Source organism: Musa acuminata, chromosome BXJ1-8 (genome assembly GCF_036884655.1).
Source record: "Musa acuminata AAA Group cultivar baxijiao chromosome BXJ1-8, Cavendish_Baxijiao_AAA, whole genome shotgun sequence".
Classification (NCBI taxonomy): domain Eukaryota; kingdom Viridiplantae; phylum Streptophyta; class Magnoliopsida; order Zingiberales; family Musaceae; genus Musa; species Musa acuminata.
Window position 1 is genome coordinate 9,847,415 of NC_088334.1, and position 13,419 is coordinate 9,860,833.

Here is a 13,419-nt window from a genome sequence, read left to right on the forward strand (position 1 = left end):
CACCGTGCTTAACATATTGTCAGGTAAACGGATTGCATCATCTTAAACTGGTGCGGAAGCACAACATGCTCTCACAGTCACGCTCCATGTTTTGCAGCATGAGTCACCGCCACCATCATCTCATCAACTTAAAGCCAATGAGACAAAGAATGAGCCCATACTCGACCTCCCCGTCGTCGATGTCACTTCAGTGGAGCTTATCACGTATCGTGTCATCCTATATCGAGAAGCCGGTCTGACGCATAAAGAGCGATGCTTGCAGCAATCACAATGTACCTTCAGTCAAATGACACCTCAGTCCTTATCTTTTTTCGAAGGTTTAAGCTCATAAAAGGAAGGTGGTGTGGCTCACATTTAATGTAGGCAAAATGGTTTTCTCCTCCCTTTTGTTAGTTAGGGGCCTAAACCATTACTTAAAGCATTAATCATCTTCCTGAAACTTTATCTGAATGAACTAATCCACCTATTATCGGTACATAAGGCTATCGTCACAATGGAAGAGGTTGTTCGCTTGTCTTCCTAAATTCTTTAAGAGCTTACTTCCATAATAAGCACTATTTCTTGATAAAAATATCATTAAGCTGATTGGATAAGTCTGTACGAGAACTCTCCTTAAAATTTTCTTTTAGATTTTTCTGAATGATGTTCCCTAATTTAAATTATTTATTTAGTTTTTTTTTATAATATTATAAATACTTTTTTATTTTATTATGATCATCTTCCTTTTTTAATTCACCTTTAATGTCCATCGTTTTAATCGTATCATTGTTCGTGATTTCATCTTCAAATATGATGAAGGAAAAAAAAAAAATCACGATGGAATCAAAACGATTAGATGAAAAAGGAGGAAAGGTGTAGAGAGAAATTATAGAAAAATAACAGCATCAAAAAGGTAAAAATAAGATATAATTTAAAAAATTAAAAAAATAAAATTTCTATGAAAGTCATCTCATACTTCAAAATTAAAACTAATATTGATAAATTATTCTTTTACAATCTATATAATGATAAATTTATTCTTTCAAGAGATAATTCAGAATCATGTATAAGTTGACAAATATAGAATTACATTATCAGAAAATAGTGAACTAAAATTAGTAATAAATCCATAAAATACTACATATAAATACATTTATATAATTATAGGATAAAACATCTTATATTATTCCTGGCAAATATCCTATTGTAATATCCTTATATCCTAATCCTACTTTATTTGCATGCAAAACCACACATCCACACTGATCCCTTCTCCACCCTCCTATATAAGAGTAAATCCTGGAACTGTGGCATCATCAGCCGTAGACAAAGCAATCGCCACTTGATCCGACGCAACCCCCTCGGCAAAGTCAGTAACACCAAGCACCCTCTTCCCCTGCTCTTCATCTCCGGAATAGGCTCGCAACATCATCCCATCAGCTTGCTGTGGGAGAGAGAGCAGTAGAGAGAGGAGACGGAGGGAGGAGAAGGCTTTGGATTTTAGAGCGTATAACCACAACCCATTCCCCTGCTCTGCCTCCCTACCCCTCTATCGGTCACTCACACCTCTCAAAATCCCAGCTTTGGAATCATCGGACGGGGAAGAGAAAGAAGGGAGGAGGTGGAACGAGGGAGGGAGCCCCACAGACAAGGTCGGTAAAGATTGGATTTTTTGTTTCTCTCGAGAATTTTCCTCTGGTTTTGGCTTGTCTCTTTGCGAAAAATTTCCTTTTATTTTTATTAGGTAGATGATCAGGAAGGCGCTTTTGTTTCCATGTGCAGTGTGTCATCAGCTGCTATAGAACAGACATCAATCGCTCTGCAGCCTGTTGCCGTTTGTTAGTTCTCCTCCTCGCTTTTAATCCTATTCATACCCTTGATGGTGAAATGCTCGTAGCGGAAATCTTCGCCTCGGCCCGCTACCATTCGAGATCTCTCATCGATATCCGACCCTTGGCAGGGCTATGGTTTCCTTTTCCATCATCAGCTCGTTCGGCGACCTCCCTTTTCCCGAACGGGTCGCGGCCGCCACCCATGCATCGTTGCTTCTCTTCTTCCTGTTCTTTGCCTCCGCACGGCGAGTTTTCGCCTGCGCCATCCGCCGGGTTCCGGCTCTCAAGGATGATGGCCGGAGCCCTCTCCCCGTTCGCCGCGATCCTGGTTGCGATCGGCTTGTAGAAGTCGGTTATTGGTTCAAGGTCACAACTTTCTGCTGCTTCTTTGTTTTCTTCCTTCAAGCGGTGGTCTTGGGGTATGAAACCGTGAACTTGGTTACAGGAGAGGTCGAATCCAGAGATTTTACGCTTCTTTACCTGCCTTCCGTGCAAGCATCCGCGTGGCTTGTCTTGGGCTTATCGGTATTTCATTGTAAATTGAAGGCATTGGTTAAATTTCCATGCTTGATTAGGGTATGGTGGTTTATTTCATTCATCTTCTCTCTCTACATTGGCTACCTTGATACCAAGGGATTGATAACCAAGTCGATCAGCCTAAATTCACATACGCTTTCAAATTATGCTGCGTTGCCTGCCCTTGCTTTCCTTTTCCTTGCCTCAGTTCGAGGTATCACATCTATAGAACTTTATAGGGAACATGGAGACCTCAGGGAACCATTGCTTGCTGGAGAAGACGAAGATGGATGTCTTAGAGTCACCCCCTACAGCGAGGCAGGTCTGTTTAGCCTTGCAACTTTGTCGTGGCTTGATCCGCTCTTGTCAGTGGGTGCAAAAAGGCCCTTAGAGCTGCGGGACATACCTTTGCTAGCCACAAAAGATCGTTCGAAGACTTGTTACAAGATACTGAATTTAAATTGGGAGAGGTTGAAAGCTGAGGACCCTGAGAATCAGCCATCACTGGCAATGGCTATTTGCCGGTCATTTTGGAAAGAAGCTGCTTTGAATGCAGTCTTTGCCGGGTTGAACACCTTAGTTTCTTATGTGGGTCCATATTTGATTAGTTATTTTGTTGATTACTTGAGTGGCAACATAGCATTTCCTCATGAGGGTTACATTTTGGCCTCAATATTTTTCACTGCTAAGTTGATAGAGACGCTTTCTACTCGGCAATGGTATTTAGGAGTAGACATATTGGGCATGCATGTTAAATCAGCCTTAACAGCAATGGTGTACAGAAAAGGGCTTAGGCTATCAAGTACAGCTCGACAAAGTCATACAAGTGGTGAGATAGTAAACTACATGGCAGTCGACGTGCAGAGAGTCGGTGATTATTCATGGTATCTCCATGATATATGGATGCTTCCACTACAAATAGTACTTGCTTTGGCAATCTTGTATAAAAATGTGGGCATTGCAACAATTGCAACACTGGTAGCTACCATTATCTCCATCATTGTCACAATTCCGCTGGCCAAGGTGCAAGAGGAGTATCAGGATAATTTAATGTCTGCCAAGGATGAAAGAATGAGGAAGACCTCTGAATGTTTGAGGAACATGAGAATTTTGAAGCTGCAGGCTTGGGAAGATCGGTACCGCTTGATATTAGAGGAGATGAGAAATGTCGAGTTCAAGTGGCTTCAGAGAGCTCTATATGCACAGTCTGTTATAACCTTTATTTTCTGGGGATCTCCGATATTTGTGTCAGTTGCAACCTTTGCTACTTCTATATTGCTGGGTGGTCAGCTTACAGCTGGTGGTGTGCTTTCAGCTTTAGCCACTTTCAGGATTCTTCAAGAGCCTCTTAGGAATTTTCCAGACTTGATATCCATGATTGCTCAGACAAAGGTTTCTCTGGACCGGATATCTGGTTTCTTACAGGAGGAAGAGCTACAAGAAGATGCCACCATTGTTGTTCCTCGGGGCCTTACGGGCAATTCTATTGAAATTAATGATGGAGAATTTTGCTGGGACCCTTCCTCTGCAATACCTACACTCTCTGGGATACAGCTTAAAGTTGAAAGAGGCATGCGTGTAGCAGTCTGTGGTATAGTTGGCTCTGGTAAATCTAGTTTTCTATCTTGCATACTGGGCGAAATACCAAAAACTTCTGGGGAAGTAAGTAATACTCCTACAATCAATTCTCTGTCATGTAACTCTGTTTTATATTCTCAAGTTCAATCTTTATCTTATTTTCCAGGTTAGTATAAGTGGGTCTGCGGCTTATGTCCCTCAGTCAGCTTGGATTCAGTCTGGAAATATAGAGGAGAACATTCTGTTTGGTAGCCCAATGGATAAGCCAAGGTACAAAAGTGTTCTTCATGCTTGTTGTCTGAAGAAAGATTTGGAATTGTTATTGCATGGAGATCAAACCATCATTGGTGATAGAGGTATTAACCTGAGTGGTGGCCAGAAACAAAGGGTGCAGCTTGCTAGGGCACTTTATCAAGATGCTGATATTTATTTGCTTGATGATCCTTTCAGTGCACTTGATGCTCACACAGGAAGCGAACTATTTAAGGTTAGGATACACAGCTCTCCCTTGTCCTGTCCCATCTTTCAACCTGACTTTCACAGCTCTTGTGTTTTTCTGCAGGAATACATACTAACGGCATTAGCTGGAAAGACTGTAATCTATGTCACTCATCAAGTTGAGTTTCTACCAGCTGCCGACAAAATACTGGTACAGCAAGCTTTAGATGTGTTATAATAACTAATGTTTTAATATTTGGATGAATACTATGGCAAAAATGTCCGTATTTATTTTTTAACAAATTCACGTACATTTTGGCATCTATGTGTTGAATAGATTTATAATATCCCATCTGTTCTTGACCTTCTTCTCCTGCTTATCATCAATCGTCAAGACCTCCCATTTGTCCTGATTGCAATCAACAGCCAAATCTTGACATTATTGCCAATTTGCTTCCAGACAATTCTCAGTGCTTACATCCTGGCATCAATTATTTTTCTTCCTCCCAAATTTCTCAGCTAGGTATGTTGTCAAGAACAACTGGTTATGTTGTTTTATTTTACCCTATTTCTTGTATAAAGGTTAAGATGTGTCTGCCATACCTGACGAGGAATTATTCATATTAGCAAGAAAAACTCTATGCTGAAAATGTTACTGCTGCTGTAGTTTGTTTGAACGTTTTTTTTACCTTAAACCCAAGCCGAAAACGGATAGCGTTCTAGAAGTTATATAGGTCTATATATAATTTTTTTATCACAGTAATCTTTACTCAGCTTTCTCATTAATTGCTGCAGGTCCTGAAAGATGGCCATATTATACAGGCTGGAAAATATGAAGATCTTTTGCAAGCTGGAACCGACTTCAATGCATTAGTTTCAGCTCACCATGAAGCAATTGAAACAATGGATATTTTGGAAGATTCTAGCATAACTATTCATTCTGGTGCTCCTCCTGTATTTGGTAAAAGGTTAACATCAAGTCCAAGCAGCACAGATAAAATGAAAAGTGAAACACCAGAAAATGAACCACCATCTGAAGAAAAAGCAATAAAAGAGAAAAAGAAAGTGAAACGAACAAGGAAGAAACAGCTGGCTCAAGAAGAGGAGCGTGAGAGAGGAAGAGTTAGCTTGAAAGTGTACTTATCATATATGGCTGCAGCATATAAGGGAACATTAATACCATTGATTATACTTGCTCAGATTACATTTCAGGTGCTCCAAATAGCCAGCAACTGGTGGATGGCATGGGCAAATCCTCAAACTAGAGGTGACAGCCCGAAGACAAGTAGCATTGTTCTCTTAGTTGTTTATATGACCCTTGCTTTTGGGAGTTCACTGTTTGTTTTTATCAGAGCTGTTCTTGTAGCTACTTTTGGCCTAGCAGCTGCACAAAAGTTGTTTCTAAGAATGCTTAGAACTGTCTTTCGAGCACCAATGTCATTTTTTGATTCTACTCCAGCTGGGCGGATACTGAATCGAGTAAGCAATCAACTTTGGTGTTCTTGGTTAATATTGAACTGGTTTTATCATATGGTATGATATATTTTTTCAATACTGCTTATTATCTTGAATTACGAGTCATCAGGTTTCTGTGGATCAAAGTGTTGTGGATCTTGATATACCTTTCAGACTCGGTGGTTTTGCTTCAACAACAATACAACTTCTTGGTATAGTTGGTGTAATGACCAAAGTTACATGGCAAGTTTTGCTTCTGTTTCTCCCCATGGCGATGGCTTGCTTATGGATGCAGGTATTGATTACAGCGATAAGGTTTATCATCTTACAACATCATTGGCAATTGTCTGAGAAAATGAAGCAATAATTATCCCCATATCTTATGTTTGTTACCATGATTGGATCATATATTTTCATTTTTGAGAGGTTAGGAGAGGAACGTAGTGTATTCTTTAGTTACTTAGTTTGGATGGTTGTTGGCCATAATGAAATTCTTGAACTCACTATGATATAATCAGTTCTCTTGCAATTATAGAATTTTTGTGAAGTTAAGAAGTGCTTAGGAAAAAGTTGCAGGAAATGGTGTGATTGTGTAATTCATGGTGTCATCCCGTATGGTTTTTGAGGCACTAAATAACTCAAGCTTGGGAAAAGAGAACAATCTTCTTATCTTGCTTGTTGCTTGGTGAGAATGTTTGTTTGTACCTGCTTGCTTCTGGAAAACCTTCTATTATGGCTAAATTGAATGCCGATGCTTGAGAAATTGGAAAGAAGAATAGGAGGTTTTAATGATTTTTTAGATACTAATAATTTTACATGACTTTGAAATCTCACTTGTTTTTGTGCAGAAATATTACATGGCTTCATCGAGGGAACTAGTCCGGATTGTCAGTATACAAAAATCCCCAGTAATCCATCTATTTGGGGAATCAATTTCTGGAGCTGCTACTATTAGAGGTTTCCGTCAAGAGAAACGTTTTATGAAGAGGAACCTATACCTGCTTGATTGCTTTACCCGTCCATTCTTCTGCAGTATTGCCGCAATTGAATGGCTTTGCTTGCGGATGGAATTGCTCTCGACTTTTGCATTTGCTGTCTGCATGGCTCTCCTTGTTAGCTTCCCACACGGTTCTATTGATCCTAGTATGCCTCTATTGATTTTCTAAGCGTTTTGATAACTTGTAATTATTCTTTATACATGTCCAATCCTGATGATTTCCACATTTTTTTGTGCTAATTTCTTTTCCATTCATAAATCAGTATATTTAAGGAGGGATGACCTTTAATATCTTCTTACGCTCCTCAGTGAAAAGTTTTATTTACATGAAGCTTGTTTTGATGTTGTAGGTATGGCGGGTCTAGCTGTAACATATGGCTTAAATCTAAATGCTCGTTTATCACGGTGGATATTGAGCTTTTGTAAGCTTGAGAATAAAATTATTTCTATTGAGCGCATACATCAGTATTGCCAAATCCCAAGTGAAGCACCAGCTGTTGTTGAGGATTGTCGCCCTACTTCTTGGTGGCCAGAGACTGGAAAAATTGAACTGGTTGATCTTAAGGTGCGGATTCAAGGTTCATTTTGATTGTTGCATTAAACATTATTAGGACTTAGGAGACTCATTCTTAGTTAATATTGTTGTTTAGACCTTCTACAAGTGTTACCTTGTCAGTCATAATCTGTTCCTAGAACATTTATTATGAATAATAACTAGACTTCCAATGTGGATTTCCACATTGTTGTTTTAGTTCTGCGCATAGTAATCCACCTCAAGTTCTTTTTTTTATAATAATTATCTTTTTCTTGGTCACTTCTAACTAGGAGAGTGTATAGGGTATGATGAGGTATTTGTCTGTAAGAAATTTTATATATCATTATCATGTACAATTGCTACACATAAGAAATGCAGAATCTTTTTTGTGGAGAAATAGCTAGTCTTTTGATAACTTTAACTAAAATTTTCTTCTTCTTTCAACAGTTTCTCTTTTCCTTATTTACGATCAATATATGTAATTGGATTGCCACCTTGTATTAAATGCCACCTTACTTGGAAGATAGTGACCTCCAATTATAAGTGAGTGTGAGAGAAAGAGGGATAAATTATAGAGGAGACATTGGAAAGGAATAGTGGAGATGTATTGTTGGAATAAGGTCCAAGACTTGCCCAAGGGGTTATAACTATGCTGTATATATATAGACAATCTGAATTACAGACTTGTATACGCTAGTTAGGATTCAAGAAATCATAGACTAGTTGCATATACATTCGACCACTGAAACACTCCTATGCTGATCATCATCTAGTGTGTTATGGGCATAATTTGTCATCCATAACAAAAGACACCCTATGTAAGGACTAGCCAGCTCCTTTGTTTATTGGGTGATCTTGGCTGACTGCCCTCTCTTTTGATTGAGAGTTTGTATCCCCTGATTTTCCCCTCTGTCTTTGTGATTGAGAGTTCTCAGTGACTTTAAACTGAACTGGAATCCCCCAAAACAGGACAATCAAGTTGGATCAGTATAGTCCCAATCTTATACAAGTAGGAGTCGTTCTGGTTGGCTAGTCAAATATTGACCAAGCCTGGTCAGACTCCTATACAAGGTAGAACGAGCGCATACATAGGCATCCATGTGTAACAAAGTTGTTGATATAGCATCATGGGCTCTTCTTCTAGCTATCCAAGCTCCATACCTGACCTATTGTTCAACCACACCAAGCATAGGAATGGTTTGACGGCCCTTTGTTCTGCCTTAACTTCCACTTGGCTGAATTTGACGTTGACGGTGGAGGCCCTTATGATAAACACAATTATCTGACAGTGATTAATAAGTGTTTCGACAAAATGATAATTGATGAATTTCTGCTATTCTTTACGTCTAAGGTTTGAGAAGAATTACAATTAGATATGGTAATGTAGGTCACTTGGTTGTCTGTTGGAATTTCTTAGGTAGGGAAATGCAACCAGTCATCCAATATTAAATCGACGAATTTGCTGTACAAACTTTCTCATAGTGCTGTACTTCAAAAGGTGCACTCAAACTTATACTGCAATACGATCTTATGCAATAACACATGTACAAACTGCAGACCATAATAGGGCTATTTGATTTGTAATATTGTATAATTTTTGTCCTTTTGGATCTTGTTCTGTTTCTGTTGTTTGCTATATTTAAAGCAAGTTTGTCATGGTAACTTAATGATCTACTTTGTCACTATTATATTCACTCCTTTTCCCCTTCTATCATATCTTTTGATTCCCTTTGTTGTCATCTTCATTGGAGGTTATCTTCAGTAGAGCATGAATCATTTTTATTTAATATACTCTTTGTAGTTATCGGCCGATGTTTGTTGCCAAGATATTGTGATAGATTTGAAGTGCAACAGCTTAAAACTTGATAAGGATCTCAAATTATTCAAGTTTGTTTTATAAAGCATCTTTTAGTGGATTATTTAAGGAAAATAGGCATTATTTAGAGGTAATGGCCAAGTTTGAAAGAATTTTATCATCACTGGCATATGTTCAATCGGGAATTTGTTGCTTGTGAATATGTAATTGTTGCTGGTTTATGAAAGAAGAAGAAACACACATGGGGATGATGCATCATATTTAGTGTCATCGATGCATTTTGAAGATCTTGCAATCGGATTATCCCCCTTGAACTTGCTGGTTACAGTTAAGCCATAGATCCAAGCTGACTTGCCAGCTGAAATAATTTTTATACTTAATGTAGATGATACACAAAACAACAAAGATCATACATTTTCCCTGTTAACATTCTTTCAGTAACTTTTATTTCTTGCCAAAATATTCATAGTTACACAATATTTCTTCTGGAAGATACTTGTTGATTAGTGAAAATTTGTCATACTCATACTTTATCTATATTTTTATACTCTATTGTTTATCAAAAGATTTCTGAAGTCCTGCACATCCTTTGGTCAAAGATGTTGAAGTCCAGCACATCCTTTTTCCTCATGCTTAACATATTAAATATACAGTGATTTTCATTAGCAGATAAGGCAGCAATTGACTTTAGTTTTCTTTTTGTTACAACAAAGGTCCGTTATAAAGACACATTACCTCTGGTCCTACATGGTGTAACCTGCACATTTCCTGGTGGGAAAAAGGTTGGCATTGTTGGGCGCACTGGGAGCGGTAAATCCACTCTTATACAGGCACTGTTCCGTTTAATTGAACCTGCAGAAGGGAAAATTATCATTGACAACATAGACATTTCTACCATTGGTCTCCATGACCTTCGTTCTCGGCTTAGCATCATTCCTCAAGATCCCACTTTGTTTGAGGGTACAATAAGGGGTAATCTTGATCCTCTCGAAGAGCATTCTGATCATGAAATCTGGCAGGTAATATTAATGAAGAAACCTTTAATTCTGCATCATTTTTTACGTTGTTGTAAAAGTAGTTTCCTTCCTCAGGCACTTGAAAAGTGTCAACTTGGAGAGGTGATCCGCCATAAGCCCCAAAAGCTTGATGCTCCAGGTATGTTGCCTGTTGATGTGGCAAAAGACTGTTGCTTTTTGTTCTACTTTTAGATCTACAGTTGCAAAAAATTCTGATTTGTCAGCTCAGATGGAGATGAAAGATTGCTGCTTAGCATGTTTTTAATATACTCTATTATGGTATTTCTTCTTAAATGTAAAAATTTTATCGGTTTTCTTATGTGTGAGGCTTCTTTATGGTACTTGACCCCAGTGAATTTACAATGTCATAGACTGTAACACATATCGGTTTTCTTATGTGTGAGGCTTCTTTATGGTACTTGACCCCAGTGAATTTACAATGTCATAGACTGTAACACATATGTAGATTTAAGAAAAGGTCTCTGTTAGTGTAGATTATCTTGAACTCATCATATCCCTGCTTTTTCTTAAAATACATGTGCTCCTTTGCGTCCAAATTTTGGATTAAAATTGTCCAAGGAAAGGCGATCTCTTTAGGAATTTTGTCAGGGTTTCTTGCTACTGCAATGTGCAAAATTTGCATTTCTGAAAAGAGAGCTCATTTGCTACCTTGCATACTAGCATCGTCCTGTTGCTTAACTTTCATTTGTAATTGTCACTTCTGACCTCTTCAGTTTTGGAGAATGGAGACAACTGGAGTGTTGGACAGCGACAACTTGTTTCACTGGGCAGGGCATTGCTGAAGCAGGCACGAATATTGGTGCTTGATGAGGCAACAGCCTCAGTTGACACAGCTACAGATAACCTTATCCAGAAGATCATTCGAAGAGAATTTAAGGATTGTACAGTCTGCACCATTGCACACCGTATCCCTACTGTTATTGACAGTGATCTGGTTTTGGTCCTTAGCGACGGTAAGTTGTTTGTCAACCCAAAGAGCCAATTGAAAAGTTTAGAATTGATTTTCTTGTGTTGTTATATGAGGCTGATTCTCTTTCTCTAATTGGTTCTTCAACAAAAAAGGAAAAAATAAAGATACATCCACTACTTAAAATTTCTCTTAAATATATTGCCATTATTTTCATAGTTGAGTCCTCTTAGAAACTACTATTGCATCATTTTGAACCGTCCACGTGTGGTCATTTTGTTGATGTTGTGTGTTGTTAAGAAGAAAAATGTAGTTCATGTTAAATTATCATATAACATATGTTCTACCGGCCATCTCCTTCATACTACTCATTAATGACGTAACAGTTAAAAGATTTTCCATTAAATTGACTCCCATTGCATGTGGTAAATAGTTTCCATATTCAAATTTGATAACCGAGAACTAGGCGACTAATTGACTTTGTGAAGGTCATGATCTATTTTATCAACATTTTTTCTATGTATACAACATCACTGATTTTTCTTTGACATTTTTTATGCTTGTCAGGTAGAGTTGCCGAGTTTGACAGTCCACACCAGTTGTTGGAAGACAAATCATCCATGTTTCTTAGGCTGGTTTCTGAGTACTCTACAAGATCTAGCAGTGTGCAAGATGCTTGAGTACATATGAACAGTGGACCAAAGGTAGGAAAAGGCTAGGTGGCATGTTCTGACTGGTGACCCTGTTCCACTGCATCAGTGTAGATGAACATCACAGGTAGTTTCCTAACCAACACAACAGGAAAATGGTGGAATAATATCGGCAGCCCCGATACAGATCTCCTCGAATTGTGAACTCAGAGTTGGAATACATCCTGTATAAATATGTGTTAATGCAAAATAATGGAGATCAAAATATCAGCCACAATTTTCTGTTGAGGTAGAACAATAAGGCATTTTTGAAATCATGTTTGGACTATTTTCTCATTTTCCTTTCATATAAGGCTAGAATCTGTAATGTCAACTCCTTTGTGTACGATCAAATCGAGAACAATCAAAATGAAGGAATAATTGTTCTCGGCCGATGATGTTGCCTGCTGTACTTTTAAGCTTACAGGCCATCTTTAGTGAACATGCTCCACTAATCCACTGAAAGGATTGTATTCCATAAGACAATTCAGCCTTCAACTCTATTATTGTGATATTGTGGTTGTCTGGATTTTGGTGTGCTATTGCTTCTGAAAGATTACAAACCTTTAAATTGAGGCATGAGGCATGTTTAGGAACATTTTTGCTTAATTCCAGTATGTGTGTGAGAAAATTTTTGCTTCTGAGAAACAAATTTAAGAAAAGAAATTATGGATTCTATTGTATCTGTGCACTGCAACCAAACATATATTTCTCCATTTCTCATTCATATGCTTGCAATGATAGAAAATGTCAAGAATTCTTTATTGACTCTGTTTTTGGATCAGCACTTTTGGTTGGTTAATTTTAGTGGTTGGTTAATCATATAAAAAATAAAAATTATATATATATATATATATATATATATATATATATATATATATATATATATAGATATAGATATAGATATATTCATATATATATATGCATATACATACATACACATATATGTATGTATATATATATATATATATATGTATATATGTGTGTGTATATATATACACATATATACATATATATATACACATATATACATATATATATATATTTATATATATGTATTAAACAGACACTTCTAATGGATTAAACAGACACTTCTGTTCGATCAAACAATAGAACCAACCGGTGGTGGAATGGTAAATCTTCGGTGATTGAGGGTAAATATGGAAGTACAAATTATTCACCGTCTTTCTTCGCGCTATGAAGAATTGAATTCCCCCTAGCGCTCCAGGCGCTGTCCGACGCTGCTCTACGGGGATCACCTCAAGCTTCCTTTCAACGGCGTCGTGCCGGTCGTCGTCCAAAGGCTTGAAGATGGAAAGCAGCCCGTAAGGGACATCGGAAGGTAGCTTCTTATCACTCTCATGGAGGTCGGACTTATTCTCTTCTTTATCATTGCTCTGGTCTGAATTTGGAGTTCTCTTCGTTCGTTTGGGTCTTGAGCACTTACAATCTGGGAATGCATTGCCTCAGTCGTGCAATATTTCTGGGTGTCTATGAAGTGCATTCTTGTGTCGGTTGGTTCTCCATTGTAAGATATTCTTCTTTTTGGGACAAAATCAAATAAATTTGTTGATCTGTATCATTATTTTATGTTCTACATAATCTAGAAGTTATGACTTTGTAGTGGCAGTCTTTCCATG

At 37.9% G+C, this 13,419-nt stretch overlaps 1 protein-coding gene across 1 annotated transcript; it reads left to right on the forward strand.

The window, feature by feature from the left end:
• The first annotated feature begins 1,761 nt into the window (after positions 1-1,761).
• Positions 1,762-12,172, forward strand: LOC135587464 (ABC transporter C family member 13-like). The gene is made up of 11 exons (XM_065078935.1): positions 1,762-3,989; positions 4,072-4,392; positions 4,468-4,554; positions 5,139-5,822; positions 5,929-6,093; positions 6,647-6,941; positions 7,146-7,360; positions 9,860-10,165; positions 10,238-10,301; positions 10,897-11,136; positions 11,658-12,172. The coding sequence occupies exons 1-11, from the start codon at positions 1,944-1,946 to the stop codon at positions 11,768-11,770; spliced, it is 4,536 nt and encodes a 1,511-aa protein (XP_064935007.1). The 5' UTR covers positions 1,762-1,943; the 3' UTR covers positions 11,771-12,172.
• Positions 12,173-13,419: the final 1,247 nt, after the last annotated feature.

What these genes read in the sequence shown, in the direction of transcription:
- LOC135587464 (XM_065078935.1), top strand. Translation starts at nt 1,944, where the DNA reads ATGGTTTCCTTTTCCATCATCAGCTCGTTCGGCGACCTCCCTTTTCCC. An exon ending in CCAAAAGCTTGATGCTCCAG is followed by an intron (nt 10,302 to 10,896) that starts GTATGTTGCCTG and finishes TGACCTCTTCAG; the next exon opens with TTTTGGAGAATGGAGACAAC. An exon ending in GGTTTTGGTCCTTAGCGACG is followed by an intron (nt 11,137 to 11,657) that starts GTAAGTTGTTTG and finishes TATGCTTGTCAG; the next exon opens with GTAGAGTTGCCGAGTTTGAC.